General features: G+C 43.0%; 1 protein-coding gene and 1 long non-coding RNA gene across 3 annotated transcripts in view; one reads left to right on the forward strand and one right to left on the reverse strand.

Annotated features, from left to right (window-relative positions):
- Positions 1-5,089, reverse strand: part of ADCY9 (adenylate cyclase 9) — a 63,944-nt gene extending 58,855 nt beyond the window's left edge. The window contains exon 1 of the mRNA XM_075179415.1: positions 2,546-5,089. Coding sequence (XP_075035516.1) covers positions 2,546-4,220 — 1,675 coding nt within the window. The 5' untranslated portion in view covers positions 4,221-5,089. The remainder of the gene's footprint in view (positions 1-2,545) is intronic.
- Positions 1-18,145, forward strand: part of LOC142097521 (uncharacterized) — a 193,099-nt gene that overhangs the window by 138,699 nt on the left and 36,255 nt on the right. The gene's annotated exons all lie outside the window — the stretch shown is intronic.

An 18,145-nucleotide genomic window follows, 5' to 3' on the forward strand; every position in this document is an offset into this window, starting at 1 on the left:
ATCAGACAGTGCTGGGATTCTATATAATATATAGTGATCTCCTGACTGCTGATTATCAGGACAGGATCAGACAGTGCTGGGATTCTATATAATATATAGTGATCTCCTGACTGCTGATTATCAGGACAGGATCAGACAGTGCTGGGATTCTATATAATATATAGTGATCTCCTGACTGCTGATTATCAGGACAGGATCAGACAGTGCTGGGATTCTATATAATATATAGTGATCTCCTGACTGCTGATTATCAGGACAGGATCAGACAGTGCTGGGTTTCTATATAATATATAGTGATCTCCTGACTGCATATTATCAGGACAGGATCAGACAGTGCTGGGATTCTATATAATATATAGTGATCTCCTGACTGCTGATTATCAGGACAGGATCAGACAGTGCTGGGTTTCTATATAATATATAGTGATCTCCTGACTGCATATTATCAGGACAGGATCAGACAGTGCTGGGATTCTATATAATATATAGTGATCTCCTGATTATCAGGACAGGATCAGACAGTGCTGGGATTCTATATAATATATAGTGATCTCCTGACTGCTGATTATCAGGACAGGATCAGACAGTGCTGGGTTTCTATATAATATATAGTGATCTCCAGACTGCAGATTATCAGGACAGGATCAGACAGTGCTGGGATTCTATATAATATATAGTGATCTCCTGACTGCATATTATCAGGACAGGATCAGACAGTGCTGGGATTCTATATAATATATAGTGATCTCCTGACTGCATATTATCAGGACAGGATCAGACAGTGCTGGGATTCTATATAATATATAGTGATCTCCTGACTGCTGATTATCAGGACAGGATCAGACAGTGCTGGGTTTCTATATAATATATAGTGATCTCCTGACTGCTGATTATCAGGACAGGATCAGACAGTGCTGCGTTTCTATATAATATATAGTGATCTCCTGACTGCTGATTATCAGGACAGGATCAGACAGTGCTGGGATTCTATATAATATATAGTGATCTCCTGACTGCAGATTATCAGGACAGGATCAGACAGTGCTGGGATTCCATATAATATATAGTAATCTCCTGACTGCAGATTATCAGGACAGGATCAGACAGTGCTGGGATTCCATATAATATATAGTAATCTCCTGACTGCAGATTATCAGGACAGGATCAGACAGTGCTGGGATTCCATATAATATATAGTAATCTCCTGACTGCAGATTATCAGGACAGGATCAAACAGTGCTGGGATTCTATATAATATATAGTAATCTCCTGACTGCTGATTATCAGGACAGGATCAGACAGTGCTGGGATTCTATATAATATATAGTAATCTCCTGACTGCAGATTATCAGGACAGGATCAGACAGTGCTGGGATTCCATATAATATATAGTAATCTCCTGACTGCAGATTATCAGGACAGGATCAGACAGTGCTGGGATTCCATATAATATATAGTAATCTCCTGACTGCAGATTATCAGGACAGGATCAAACAGTGCTGGGATTCTATATAATATGCAGTGATCTCCTGACTGCAGATTATCAGGACAGGATCAGACAGTGCTGGGTTTCTATATAATATATAGTGATCTCCTGACTGCTGATTATCAGGACAGGATCAGACAGTGCTGGGTTTCTATATAATATATAGTGATCTCCTGACTGCTGATTATCAGGACAGGATCAGACAGTGCTGGGTTTCTATATAATATATAGTGATCTCCTGACTGCTGATTATCAGGACAGGATCAGACAGTGCTGGGTTTCTATATAATATATAGTGATCTCCTGACTGCTGATTATCAGGACAGGATCAGACAGTGTTGGGTTTCTATATAATATGCAGTGATCTCCTGACTGCAGATTATCAGGACAGGATCAGACACTGCTGAGTTTCTATATAATATATAGTGATCTCCTGACTGCAGATTATCAGGACAGGATCAGACAGTGCTGGGATTCTATATAATATATAGTGATCTCCTGATTATCAGGACAGGACCAGACAGTGCTGGGATTCTATATAATATATAGTGATCTCCTGACTGCAGATTATCAGGAGAGGTTTAGACAGTGCTGGGATTCTATATAATATATAGTGATCTCCTGACTGCAGATTATCAGTAGTGTTGGATAGATATCTAATACTTGGTGACCTCCTGAAAACAGATTGTGAAACTAAGTGGTATCACTGTTCAAACAGAATACTTATATTCATTAAGTTATAACACAATAGCTTAACATATTGTTCTGGAATATAAACTGAAGTGTGTCTAAGATTTGATCTCAAAGAATAATCCATAATAATACAATTATGATTGTGTTGTATTAGCTCCCACATAATGAAATGACAGGTAACCTTCTGTGAGTTTTGTTATAAAATCTATTTGCACTAAATAAAGTTATTATTTCTGAATATAGGATTTTATTTCTGGAAAGTAAAAGCATGTCACAGTTATAAGCATAGAGACAGTGGTATATGCATCCTCATGTACTACAAGGCCTAAGACTACTGCTCACGTTATGAGATCCATTTGTTTTTACCTTTAAGCTGATCAGCCGCTACTATCTGCCCAACGCGCTCTACCACCAAGCTGTCTTCCATCAAGTAGCGGTCATCCAGATACTTGGCCGTTTTCTCCGAGATGTGCACTTTTCCAGCAACTCCCAGCTGCTCCATAAGATTGGCCAGGTTGACATCATTTGACCACACATCGAACTTGAACCTTCTCATACCAAGGATGCCACATAGAACCGTGCCAGTGTGTACACCAACGCGCATGTTGACCATCTCTTTCTTTTCCTGGCAGAATTGCTCAATGGCCTCAATCATCCCAAGGCCCATCTCAATACAGCAGTAGGCATGATCCGTCCGTGGCTCAGGGCATCCTGCCACACAATAGTAGCAGTCACCCAGGGTGCTGATTTTCTCACACTTTGTCTCTTCGCAAAGCCGGTCAAAACGGCCAAACAAGTCATTGAGAAGTCCCACCAGGGCATGTGCGGACTTGTTGGCGCTCATCTTGGTGAAACCCACAATATCTGCAAAAAGTATGCTGACTTGTTCTATCCTTTGCATCTTGAAGGGCCTGAAGACTATGGGCGTCTTTTGGATAGAGGACTTCTTTTTGCGACTCTTGGGGCTGGAAGCAGAGTGGCGCTTGACAGAGTTCTCACTATCATCATCACCCTGCTTCATGAGATCATCAGCAATAATCCTTGGCATGACGGAGTGAATCATCCTTTCTTTGAGGGCCTTCTCCACTTCCAGATCTTTGCCGTGCATTATGGACTGACCAACTTTTAAGAAAGTGCTGCGGGACCGGACCTCGGACATTATGAAGAGGTGCACCCCGATGGCGTGAATACAAACATGCAGCAGTGCTTTGCTCAGTAGTTCCCAGTGAGCCATCCTACCCACCAAAGGAGCAAAGCATCCTTCATCGCGAAAGTGGTATCCGAACGTCTCAAAAAGAACAGAGTATGTCACCCCAAGACAGGCACTGAGGTACAGAGGCAAGTGCATGACTGTGTAGAGCAGAAGCAGGACCTCCACACATATGGAAAAGCTGCCGATTTGGGATAAGCAAGAAGTGGAACCTGTAGGTGGAAGGGAGGTAAAGTTTGAGATTCCATCACTAGAAATTTCAGGGGTCAACACTTGGAACTGCGAGGCCAACGTTAGAGCAAAGACCAGCATTGTGACAAATAAGGAGACTGCTGTACAGTGGCGGGCATAAGGTTTGGTGAAGGTGAAGCAAAAGAGGCCTAGGCACACCACCAGGAAGCACAGGGTTGGTACAAGGTGGCCAATCAGTTTGGACCTCGTATGGACGCCAAAGTAGATGCTCCACAGGAGCCCAGACACCGAGAGGTACAACAGAGCATACCGGAACCTGCGCTGCGTCTGTGGGAAGCATCTCTCCACACAGGCTTCCTCTAGGTTACTGGAATCAAATTTTGGGTTCCACCAGTTGGACGTGGACCTTTCAAAAAGCTGAGGAAGCCTCTTCTGCCTCCGACCTCCCCCGGCACCCCCACCTTTCTTTACTCCAGACTCCCCTGAGCTGCAGCTGGACGATATACTGTATTTGCAACGTCTTGATGCCCCCTGGTTTTGCTGTCTATTAATTTTCACAGTCACGCTACTACAGTCCCCGCTGCCATCGCACCTCACCTCCGTGTGATGCAGCAGCTGCTGGTTGACAGGAGAAGCCATGTTATCAATATATAGTTTGCCTGGGACGTTTTTTTTTTGTTAATTCCCACCTCACACTCTCTCCACCACCACTAACACAGCCACCTCCTCCCGCTGTCTAGCAATCCTTCAGCTGCAGACTAACAGAAGGGTTTTTGACAGCGTCCAGTCTGCCCCAGGCAGTTCGCACTTGCACCTCCATGAAAAGTAAGCTCTGTAGTCTCGGTGCACTTGCAGCTAAATACAGTCATTCGGGAAGGGTGCAGATATCTCCAGAGTTAGGCAAGGCAGACCATCCATTAATATGTACATTTAGTAAATCAGATGAGACTGTGAATCCCGCAGCGTATCATCTCCCTCCCCCTTCCTTCTGTAAATATTTAGGAACTGCTCACTCAGTGTTGTAAGCCATGAGGGAGAACATATTACATATATAATTCCATCCACTCTGGGGGGCTCCATCTTTCATGGGAAAATGATCTAGTGTTCCTGGGAGAGCATGACAGGCAATGTCACTGCAGGGAAGCCACTGAGACAGATGTACCTTTATCCAGTTAGCTCAAGATCCCTCTTCTTTTAGGGGTGTTTTTCCAATGTTAGGTGTTACATTTAATCCTTTCTCTGAATCCCTTGGTAATGGGTTTGCAGTGTTTTTTTTTGGGGGGGGGAACAGCTGTCTTCTTTTCACCCTCTGTTTGTCCAGCAGGTTAGGGTGCCCCCCTCTTTGTGGTTAGGGGTACACAGAGGGAGGGGGGAGATTTGAGGATCTTGCTCTCCTTCCCCAACCATGAGGGGCCTCTCACCAGCACACAGACAGGCCGCTCTCTTCTCTCTCTTTCCTGGCTGCTTTTCCTATGCTGGGCTGAGCAGGGAGGGGGGGAGGAGGAGGAGAAACAGAAGGGGGGCAGGCAGAGAGGAGAGGGAGGGGAGAGAGATGGGAAAAGGGGTAGAGGCTGAGGAAAAGAGTCACAGTTTTGTGATTTCAAGGGGAAAAAAAAAGGGTGGATGAGGAGAGAATGCAATTGATGCAGGAGGAGACGCTGGAAGGCAGCGAGAGATGAATTGCACAGTCATTAGTGTTCCTAATATGTTCTGTTACACAGTCATCCCTGTCTGGGAAGATTACGTAGGACATTCCAAAACAATGGCTCCCTTCCCTATGATTTCACCCAAAACAGACATACAACCTCTCTAATAAGTCTGACAGTCCCAGATACCCTCTGCTTATACACAGAGGAGTCATTGGGGCATTTTATATGTTATTTATTACTGAAAAACATTTATTTTTTATTTTATTTTATTTATTTTCTAACATTTTTTTTTTATTTATTTTTTTAAACAACCGGATTAATATATTTTTTTCCTTATCTTGATTCACGGGCTGTTTAGTCAGTATGGGCTACTGGTATTTACTCTACTGACTTAAGCTGGGTACACACTACACAGTTTTCATCCAATAATCGGCTCAAACAGCCGACATACGACCGCTCGTTCAAAAGTCGGGTCAGTGTGTACAGTGACACGATGGTTGAAAGTCTGCCCAAATGGACGATTGTCGCCTCATTTGGGTGGTCGTACCGTTTAATATTTTCGTTCCAATCTCGTTTCCGCTGTGTAGTGTGTATAAACTTCAGACCGATCCACAACAGTGAGTACGAAATTACAGTCATTGCTCACGACAACATGGCTGTAAAAAGTCGCTAAAGGGACGTCCGCTCTTCCCTTTATCGTCCTAAACAAGGCTAGTGTGTATGTAGTCCATGGACCGAGCGATCGGAACATCGGTCGCATGTAAAATCGCTCGGCATAAAAAGTTGGTTTAAATTTCTGTAGTGTGTACCCAGCTTTAGATTGTTCTCTTTTACACCACTATTTACTTCACACAGCTGGCGTATGTGATAATTATTATTTGACCAGTTATAAAGTATGGAAATTCACAATAAATTCTCAAACATTAGATTGCCTAAAAAAATTACAGTTAAATTCCAGTAAGAGAAACGGTTTGGAGCTTAAATAGCTACAAGTATAGTATTGGTAACGTTTTTCCATGCCAACTTCTAATTCCAACAGAATGTTAACTATACTATTAAATGTAGCCATTACAGCTTGAATCCGGAGAAAAGGCTACATTTTGTAGTTTATTTTTTACATCTCTTTATACAATATACAATAACAGGGCAAAGTAAATTTGTGGTTTATTCTAATGTCTTTTAACTGTAAACTGCAAAACAGAACTTTAATCTCGTTAACAGTTTATAGTATATATAGTATATATATATAGTATATATAGTATATATATATACCCACCCTATTGGCCGCGAGAGTTGAAGCCGTGGGAAATCCCCATATTATAAATAGGACCAGTGCGGCTAAGCGCTCACTTTGCACCAGGAGCTCTTTAGAGCTAGTGTTTAGCATTGTGCTACAGGTGTTTTGTTTTGCCCAGCAAGAATCATTTGGATCTATAACAGATGAAGACCCCTGGATGTATGTGGATTTTTTTGTTTTGCCAGGCAAGGATCGTTTGAATCGTGTGGCATAGATGCAGTGTTTTTATTTCAATGAAAATACTTTTTACACTTCTATATGTGTTTTATTTACATTTTTCCTTGGTGCACTACAGGTGCCAGTGACCCTGGGTACCAGGGCATGCTGGCACTTGTGGTTAACCAAGTGGCAGCATGCCCTGGCAGCCAATGGTATGCTGGTGCTTCTAGTGCACCAGGGACAAAAAAAAAATTTACGATTATTTTTTCTATTACTACCCCACACCCTATGCCCAGTGGTGTGGGAAGAGTCATGGTGCCTTCAGGGGGGGTGGGGGTCCGTGTTGTAAGTTCCCTTGCCAGCAAAGCCTATTGCTCTTAATAGTGAAAACGGGGACACAATACTTTTTGTCCCCCAGATTTTGCTAGTACCAGCCTAGGCTGGCAGCGCTAGGGTTGGCTTATCTGTTTTTAAGGTGGGGGGGATGGGCATTTTTTTTATGTTTACTACCGTTTCTTTTTTGTTTTTTGTTTTTTACTGTATTACCAGTCTAATACTTTATATCGCCATTGTGACTGTTGACTTTAAAACCTGTTGACATTTTGGATGTTGACCTTGTAACTGTGTCGACATACTTACTGTCAATGTTATGGTGTCAGAATTCTCAATGTCGACATTCTGCTTACATCCCCCATAGGCTGTAGCCTAGTCAGTTTATATTCTATTGGATAATCAGACCCTGGGGATCAAAGATTCCTATTCGAAGTGATATGTAACTTGTTCAACATGCCACTGAACACGGCTTAACTGGAATGTTGGACCAAGCCATGTGTATTCTGCCTAGAATTCGTTTAAGCTATTGTATTTAATTTAAGAGTCAGGCGGACGCTTTTGTCAACCAAGAGGGACAGTCGACCATATACATTTATATATCATAACCACAAAGGGACAATTTGGAAAGGAAGCTGAACAGCAGGATGTCAGTTTTGGCCTTGTCAGTCTCCAGACCTTACGTCAGATGATTACTTTTGGGGTATGCCATCTTTGTATTTTTCTACCTCCGTTAATCACGGAAGCCTTATTTTGTCTTGGAATAATGTTGCCACATCCTTCTGCAGAATTGAAGACATAGGTGTCGCCAAAATCTTTTAAACAATCTTTACATTCTTGTTGTCTTCTCTTGTCCTCTACCTGTATTCCTGTCATGTTAATGAGATCTACTGTATCTGCATTAGTCTGTGTGTGCTGGGAAGATAAATGCTGCTCTCTGGTGGTGAAACTACTGCACTTCTAATAAAAGTTTGCAAAAAGTTAAATTGGTATTATTATAGGACATGTGAATAACGGACAGAACAGGGAGGTATATCATAAACTAAAACCAGCAAGCATTACATGTATTGCATTTAAATATTTATCAGTATGCAGTGCTTTTATTATATTTATTACACTTTTTATAGTGTTTTATTTCATCTTGTTACCCAAAAGTGAACCTGTAATCAACTGCAATGAAGGTATGCTGGTGTATTAAAAAAATAATAATAATTTCAAATATGTATTTGTCTAGATTACTGTATGCAAGTGTACCATTCACCTGCACAAAGTGGGGACGGCCATTAATAAGAACGCCGCCTATCAATTCATTAAGAACGGGCATTACACCCATACCACCCAGCTTTGAAGCATTGGGAAGCGGGACACTTATTTATTGCCATGCACACCAGTGGCAGGTGGATGTGGCACCCATTTAATGCTGCTATGCATAGCAGTGCGATGGTGAACTTCCTGAGCCACGGGACAAAGCTTAGTCAGATCAGGACTGGCCCGCCTAAGCCGCCACCTTTTGTTTAACACTACTTGGCTTGTAACATCCGAAAATATTGATTTTAATGCTGGTCAGGGCCGCCATCATGGGGGTACGGCCAGTACTGTTGTGAGGGGCCCGGACAGACTAGGGGGCCCGGCCACACCTCTCCGTCTGTCCAGGCTCTCTGGACTGTCTGGGCCCCTCAGTCTGACTGACCGTACTGCCCCTTCTTTCCGCGATGCTGCAGCTCTGCCTCCCAGGCACTGATATGCTGGGAGCGCGGCGCGGTGACGTCATCACTGCGCGCCGCTCTCCCAGTGTATCAGTGACCGAGGGCTGCAGCATCGCGGAGGAGAAGGTAAGTTTATTAGGTGTTCATTTTATAGGAGAGTGGCGGATAGAAGAGGGGGACATTAACTGTGATTGGGGGGGAGGGGGACATTAACTGTGATTGGGGGGGAGGGGGACATTAACTGTGGGGGTGCGAACATTAACTGTGATTGGGCTGGGAGAGAGGGGGACATTAACTGTGATTGGGGGGGAGAGAGGGACATTAACTTTGTTTGGGGGGAGAGAGGGACATTAACTGTGATGGGGGGAGCAGGAGGGGGACATTAACTGTGATTGGGGGGGAGGGGGACATTAACTGTGATTGAGGGGAGAGAGGGACATTAACTGTGATTGGGGGGGAGGGGGACATTAACTGTGGGGGTGCGAACATTAACTGTGATTGGGCTGGGAGAGAGGGGGACATTAACTGTGATTGGGGGGGAGAGAGGGACATTAACTTTGTTTGGGGGGAGAGAGGGACATTAACTGTGATGGGGGAGCAGGAGGGGGACATTAACTGTGATTGGGGGGGAGAGGGACATTAACTGTGATTGAGGGGAGAGAGGGACATTAACTGTGATGGGGGAGGAGGAGGGGGATATTAACTGTGATTGGGGGGGAGGGGGACATTAACTGATTGGAGGGGGACATTAACTGTGAATGGGGGGAGGAGGGGGTCATTAACTGTGATTGTGAGGGAGGGGGGCATTAACTGTGATAGTGGGGGAGAGGGGGACATTAACTGTGATTGGGGGAGGGAGAGGGGGACATTAACTGTGATTGGGGGGGAGAGGGACATTAACTGTGATTGAGGGGAGAGAGGGACATTAACTGTGATGGGGGAGGAGGAGGGGGACATTAACTGTGATTGGGGGGGAGGGGGACATTAACTGATTGGAGGGGGACATTAACTGTGAATGGGGGGAGGAGGGGGTCATTAACTGTGATAGTGAGGGAGGGGGGCATTAACTGTGATAGTGGGGGAGAGGGGGACATTAACTGTGATTGGGGGAGGGAGAGGGGGACATTAACTGTGATTGCGGAGGGAGAGGGGGACATTAACTGTGATTGCGGAGGGAGAGGGGGACATTAACTGTGATTGGGGGAGGGAGAGGGGGACATTAATGGTGATTGGGGGAGGGAGAGGGGGACATTAACGGTGATTGGGGGGCATTAACTGTGATTGGTGGGGGGAGGGGACATTTTCTTTAGGGGAGGGGAACCTTTACTATGATAAGGGAGTGGGGGGAATGTACTGTGATGAGGGATAGGGGGCGTATGTATGGTGAAGAGGGAGGGGGGCTCTGCCAGATTAATTGGTACTGGCCCCACAGTTTCTGATGGTGGCCCTGATGCTGGTACTAATGCTAACGTTCCCTTGTCTGACATCTATGGATATGTTTTGTCTCTTCCTTTCTGGCCCTCCCTGACCTTAGAGCAGACCAAGCTGAGGATCCTGCTCTGTCTAAAGCATTTGAAACCATTGTAATTTTAAATGTGAACCCAGGGTCTGATGTTGTTGAGCTCATGTACCTTTTTTTTAAACGATATTCTATATGAAATGATAATCATATACAAAGGAGGGAGATATTCCAGCAATGTTTGGTTCATATTTCCATAAAGTACTGACTTGGGGCCATACTTTTTCTGGCTTGCGTTTTATGCCAAGATAGTGAAGTTCTGCAATGCCTGTCCTTAATTTCATATTAAACCCCCAAGCCCATTAGTTCCTCTCCCAATAGTCAGGGATCCATTTGACATTGATTGATTTGGTGGGCCCAATAGAATCCTCCTAAAGAGATTATATGTTTAGTTTAGTGGTGGTAGACTAACTACGCAACTAGATATCCCGGAGTTTTCCAATTACACATTGACACCACTAAACAAGTGGCTATAAAATGAATGTCTCCCGTGTGGGTCTACCTGATGTTGTACCTACAGATCAGAGTTCCGACAGATGCAAGGAGTCTTGAAACACTTGAGAGTTTGCTCGGTTAGGACATCTGTTTACCATCAGTAGACTAATGGTATACATGACTAGTTTAATAGTACCTCGAAGACTATGCTTAAAATATTTGACCAAATGGAGAAGAATTGGGGCAGACTTTTTCCATTCCTCCTGTTTGCAGTTCAGGCAGTTCCTCAGGCTTTTGGCTGTTTGAACTGCTATGTGGCAGGAAGCCATGGGGCATTCTCAATCTTTTGCAGGTGTCAAGGGAGGTACAACCTTTCAGAGACGAAAATGTTCTGCAGGATGTTTTGAATATACATAACCACCTGGATTTAGTGGAGAGTTTGAGGAATTCACAGAGAGCCCAAGAGTTGGTTGTATATTCTGAATGTCTGGTCTTGGGTATTTGCTCCAGGTGACAAGTTATTGTTATTATGACCCACACAAGAGAGCAAATTGTTGGCCAAATGTCAGGGTCCCTTCGAGGTTTTACAAGGGAAGTAGATTACAAAATTGCTCTGCTCAAAACCAGAAAAGGGAAACAAACCTGTTATAGTGGAAGGAGCAAGGGGGTTCTCTTTGTACACCCAGTTGTGGGTGATTTTGTTTTAGGCCCTCAGGTTATGAGAAGCTGATTTAGGCCGTAGACCGATTTAGCCATGTGTCATAATCCCTTGTCCCTCACAAGGCTTCTCTTACCCTCGACCAAAACAAATCTTTAGGTGTCTTGGTTTCTAGATGTAATGTCTGACAATCCATGGAGAACCAACCTGGTAAATCATAACATTGTTACGCCACCAAAGTTCACGTTTTGTCAAATATATTATAGACTCTGCAACTCCGTTCTGCACAAGATCTGCGTCTCTCATCCACCCTCATTACATCCTCCCATTCCCGATTACAGGACTTTTTTCGGGCTGCACCCACTCTATGGAATTCTCTCCCTCGCACAATAAAACTCTTCTCTGGTCTACAAACTTTCAAGCATTCTCTGAAAACCCACCTCTTCAGACAAGCTTATAATATTCCTCAACCACCCTCTTAGCCTCATTACATTACCCTATTAACATCCGTTACACAATTTCACACAAGACAACTACCCCCTGACCAACATTGTTGTGTGACAGGATCATTTAGCTTATGAGTCACTTTTACCTTTGCAGTCTGGCTGGACCGAAATGCAAAATGTAGACTTAACCTAATGTATCAAACTCCTATTGTCCCATAGATTGTAAGCTTGCGAGCAGGGCCTTCTCACCTCTTTGTCTGTTTTACCCAGTTTGTTTATTAGTTTACTGTGTTTTTCCCCAATTGTAAAGCGCTACTGAATATGTTGGTGCTATATAAATAAATGATGATGACTAACTGACGGTAAACGGGAACTCGTAAAAATAGAAATCTGACATACCATTAATGCTAGTTCAATTCACAACAATGCCATTTGGACTCCAACATGCTCCTGCTTTCTTCCAGCACCACATGTGATCCCGTTGGACTTCCAGCAGTCATTTAACTAAAAAAAAAAAAGTTTTCTGTAAAGGTCCTGTACTTGGGATCCCTGATTTTGGCTGACAATTTGTCCTGTAGAACGATGCATCAGAAGAGGGACTTTGGAGCACTTCTGAGTGAATCGGGGCTTTGAGAGAGGGGAGCACCCAGCCTTGTATCTAAACCGGAGCCTGCGACTGGTCCCTAAGCAGATTTGGCTTCTCTCATATACTGCTCAGATCTGGAAGTGATCTGTGTTACAAATTCTCTGAAAACATCACCAAAAAATAAAATAATGTTCATACATTGGAAAATACTGTGTATGTACAAAACGGTTGTAGGTATAAATCTGTCTTGGGTGGCTGCCCTAGGCACAGTAACACTCTGCCTTTTGAACGGCAAGTTTAAAGCACGGTGGCTAAGTGGTTAGCACTTCTGCCTTACAGCACTGGGGTCATGAGTTCAATTCCCGACCATGGCTTGTCTGTGAGGAGTTTGTATGTTCTCCCCATGTTTGTGTGGGTTTCCTCTGGGTGCTCCGGTTTCCTCCCACACTCCAAAAACATACTGGTAGGTTAATTGGCTGCTAACAAATTGACCCTAGTGTGTGTGTCTGTGTATGTGTGTTAGGGAATTTAGACTGTAAGCTCCAATGGGGCAGGGACTGATGTGAGTGATTTCTCTCTACAGCGCTGCGGAATTAGTGGCGCTATATAAATAAATGGTAATAATAATAATAAAAGTCTAACTTTGACTTACCACGGTAGCTTTAGTGGAGAGTTTGGCAGAGACAAAGTAAGTAATAGTTCCCGTTTCTTTGCATATCTGCGTATTTGCTTGTGGTAGTGCTGGTTCATCTGTCTCTCCCTTTGTCTTGGTCTCCCGTTTACCTTTGAGGTCAATTGATGGTATGAAAGCCCTTTATACAGTGATACAATGAGCCTTTTATGATCTAGGAAATTGATTCACCTGATGCTTTCGATATGGCTGAGTTCTCATATTACTGGACGTTGCCCTTAATTGCCTTTTAATGCCATAACATATGCTATATTATGGATACTGTACTTAAGGTTTTTCTTTGGAACCAATGAAATTGTATAAGAAAAAAAAGAAAAGAGTCTTTCTAAATTGTTTGCACTATGTTGTATTTCTTCTTAATATTGTAATTTAACAGGTTGAAGTAACAATTGAACCTATCTAAGGTATCCCATGGGGGAACATATCAACCACCGATTGAGAAACATAACCATACTCAACTCCCTAAGTGTATTCACAGCCTGCTCAGAAGGATAACATAGAATTAGGTCTAGCATATATATTACCAGTGCTACGCACACATAAGCACAACACATTTTCGATACCTTAAGGTAGGGGAAAAGCCACATATTAACATAGGAGTATAAAATCTTCAACTGCACAAGGGTGCCATCTTTCTGGGAGCAAAAATAAAATATTTCGGGAATAACACAGAAGGATATATGGGGCATTAGTACAGAAAAGAAGGTGGCTTAGTGGTTAGCACTTCTGCCTCACAGCACTGGGGTCATGAGTTCAATTTCCGACCATGGCCTTATCTGTAAGGAGTTTGTATGTTCTCCCGGTGTTTTCGTGGGTTTCCTCCAGGTGCTCCGGTTTCCTTCCACACTCCAAAAACATTCTAGTAGGTTAATTGGCTGCTATTAAATTGACCTTAGTCTCTGTGTGTGTGTGTGTGTGTGTTAGGAAATATAGCCTGTAAGCTCCAATGGGGCAGGGACTGATGTAAATGAGTTATTTGTACAGTGCTGCAGAATCAGTGGCGCTATATAAATAAATGGTGATGATGATGATGTGGGTATATTGTGCAGAGATAATAGAGGGGGAGACTTTTTCGGAAACTGAGGGCTTGGGATCACTCTGCTAGGGCGAGAAAGAGCAGACCGAGCAAAGTCTTGCAGGAGACAATGGTAGGCAGAATGATGGCACGATAAAAGAGACATCCTTGGCAGCGTGAAGAATGTAATATAAAAAGACGAGGGATAGGTAGGTAAAGTATTTGAAAGTCACAACCATAGTTTTGAATTATGTTTTATTGGAAACAGCCAGCCAGTGCAATGACCGCAGAAGGTTGTAGTATTGGTGAAGAGATTAGTATAGGATATCAGAGTAAGGTTTAATAGAACACAGACCCTCTTACCTCGTTAGCAAATAATTACGTGTGTTTAAATCTACCGGCCGCATCCAAAATGGACTGAAATGGAGCTAGTGTAGTGGTTGGCAGACAAACTAGCGAGGAGCCGCATTAATAAAGTCAGGAGATAATTAGGAGAATTATTAGTGGAAGGTGGAAACTAGTAGTTCAGTCTTTGGGGTAGATTTGCTAAAACATCTAAAAAAGGGAAAGTGGAGGTGTTACCCACAGCAACCAATCAGATTCTAGCTATCATTTATCTAGTACATTGCAGAAAATGATAGCTAGAACCTGATTGGTTGCTATGGGCAACACCTCTACTTTTCCTTTTTTTTAGAGAGGTTGGTTTTAATGGAGGATGTCACAGAGAAATATAGACAGCAGTGTTGGTTAGAGAAGGTATACGTTCACAAAGGGAAGTGTAAAATAATTTCGATAGTGCCAGTAGAAGGTGCACTGACTCATTTTTACTGCACCTCATTTTGCTGAGTTGGAAGATTAGTCATTCGAGGTTAGGACTGACACAGAGAGTGAGTCTTTGATGTCAAAATACTCATCTGCGTGGTTAGTATATAGGAATCAACTATGCTCTGAGGACAGAGTGTGTAAGAATTTACATTAGACAGGTATTCTTAGCTAATTATTATTATTAATAATAATTCTTAGCTAATGTTAAATTGAATAGATTCTGAGCCCTGCAGACCCCCCTGCTTCCGCTTCCTCCCGTCTGTCCCATCATCTCGCCACTTCCTTACCAACATGTAACTGGGATTCTTCAGACCATGGGCAGCACGGTGACTTAATGGTTAGCACTTCTACCTCAAAGCACTGGGGTCATGAGTTCAATTCCTGACCATGGTCTTATTTGTGTGGAGTTTGTATGTTCTCCATGTGTTTGCGTGGGTTTCCTCCGGGTGCTCCGGTTTTCTCCCACACTCCAAAAACATACTAGTAGGTTAATTGGCTGCTATCAAAAATTGACCTTAGTCTCTCTTGGTCTGTGTGTGTGTATGTTAGGGGATTTAGACTGTAAGCTCCAATGGTGCAGGGACTGATGAGAGTGAGTTCTCTGTACAGCGCTGCGGAATTAGCGTCAGCAGCCAACAATCCAGAGCATGGAGTGCATCAAGTCATTTCAAGGAAAAGTGTGTCCAGCACGGGACAACGATATTTGCCACCCTTTAAAAATAATCTATTTTCAAGGAACATATTGCTGCTAGGCAGGTTTATCTATGCATATAATGCATCTACAACCATGAGAAGATGACCTGACCCCAGGACATGATCAACAGATCTGTGTCATAATGGCCCCATCTCCTGCTGCTCGATGATGCAATTGCACGGTTGCGGGGAGGGGGGTTGCAAATTGTGTTGTGACTCCCAATACTCAGATACACGTTTAAACATGCAACTCAAAGTCATTTCTACCTTTAATTCATAGTGGACAGAAAAATTCCTATCATCTGCCTAGCCTGGGCATAATCCTTGTATTACTCACAGATTATCCCATTTACTTTACAAAATCAGATTATGGATTTAGAAGCTCATTTGTGGCAACTGACAAAGCTTTGTCACAGTCCTATCACCAGGAAGAGTCGGGAGACAAATTTACTACATTATCCATAATTACAGATATTTTTGTATGTTAGACTGATGCATCATGGTTTAACCTATCCTTATATCAGGCAGAATGACATAGATGTCTCTCATTTATTTATGCTAGGCTTTTGTCTATCCGTCTGTGTCTGTATGACCTCAGCGCTCATAGCCTAGATTTCTTAATGCCTCTTATTTACAAGAGCATGAGATAGGAATTATTGCAGAATCTGAGACGTGGCCTCCATAAAACGGAATATCTGTTCTGTGCAGCCATCTGGTCCTCAGACTGGAACAGCCCCCTGTAGGTTTCTTATTTTAGAACTTTGAAGCAGAAAAAGTTTATTTGCAAAGGAGGGCGCTCATATAACAGCTGTACCTAGTATAGTACTACATTGTAGCTTTGGTTTATTATTAAAATATTGGTATTAAACTATAAACAGAGAGGAAGCAGACGTCTTCTAGGCTGAACCAATATTCATCCTTTCAAAGATCATGGAGATGTTGCCTATCGAAAACAATCAGATTCTAGCTGTCATTTTGTAGAATGCACTAAATAACTGACAACTAGAATCTGATTGGTTGCTAGGCAACATCTCCACTGTTACAAACCCACAGTTTGGTAAATATACCCCACAGTCTTTTGTCCTCTCACTACTTGAGTTGTTTAATGACAATATGAGAGTTTAAATCAACAAAGGGTATTTGGGAGAACTTGCTTTACCAAAGTTGGGGGGGGGGGCTGTAGGAATAGGGGATTGCTTAGATCAGTGTTGGCTAACCTGTGACACTCCATGTGAAACTACAAGTCCCAGCATACTCTTCAGCAAAAAGGTGCTATATATTCGCAAAGCATGATGGGATTTGTAGTTTCACAACACCTGGAGTGTCACAGGTTAGCCAACACAGGCTTAGATAGTATGTCTGCTCAGTTAGGGTTGCATATCGGTAGTGCTCACTAAGTAGATGTCATTACATCTCACACCACCGCCCAACATGAGGATGTTGTACTTGTGCAAAACAGATGTTTAAGTGTCAATTTACTAATTACATCCCAGTTACGCTAGGTACGCAATACAGTGTTTTCAACCCATTATTGAGCCAATCAAATGATAAACGACCTGTTGGCCCAAAGCCCATCGTATTGTTTAATTTAAATTTAAAATCAGACTTAAAATCTCCTTCAACGATGGAACGATGTCACAGGGCAGCAAGATGGCTTAGTGGTTAGCACTTCTGCCTCACACCACTGGGGTCATGAGTTCAATTCCTGACCATGGCCTTATCTGTGTGGAGTTTGTATGTTCTCCACGTGTTTGCGTGGGTTTCCTTCGGGTGCTCCCGTTTCCTCCCACACTCCAAAAACATACTGGTAGGTTAATTGGCTGCTATCAAAATTGACCTTAGTCTCTCTGTCAGTCTGTGTGTATGTTAGGGAATTTAGACTGTAAGCTCCAATAGGGCAGAGACTAATGTGAGTGAGTTCTCTGTACAGCGCTGCAGGATTAGTGGCGCTATATAAATTAATGGTGATGATGATGATGATGTCATTCCAATCCTGCAGTGTGTTTATGTGTTCAGGGGCGGCAGTGTCCATAGATCTCTATGGAGTGGGCAGAGTCACAATCTTTTCAGCCAATGGTTATGATAGATGAAGAGCACAGATCTGAAGATAGACCGTGTAAAACATGTATAGTGTGGACAATTGAATCGGCACGTTTTATTTTTTTTCTCTTGTCGTTGGTAAAATCATTGAAGATGTCACATTGGGAGAATTTTTCTGTAGTGTTTACTCAGCCTTAATGAGCCGTGCTAAATTTCTGGTAGAACTTGTCAGGAGATAGTGATGCTGTTTTCTCTGTTCACCCTCTACATCTGCCAAGCATCTGTAAATTATCCAGAATAGAACCAGACAAAGCAGGCATTGAGGGACAGTGTGTATGTGGAATGTTTCCCCTGCAGAGTTGGTGTTGGCTAATGCTGTTGTAGAATAGGAAATGTTCATTTTCTTTGCGTGTATGATATGTATGGCTTGATCTGAACCAGGAGGAATATGTATATAACGCCGCCATGTTATGTATTGCTGTACAAAGAGCTTCATACAAGCACTTAACACAGAG

The sequence above is a fragment of the Mixophyes fleayi genome, chromosome 7, assembly GCF_038048845.1.
Source record: "Mixophyes fleayi isolate aMixFle1 chromosome 7, aMixFle1.hap1, whole genome shotgun sequence".
NCBI lineage: Eukaryota > Metazoa > Chordata > Amphibia > Anura > Limnodynastidae > Mixophyes > Mixophyes fleayi.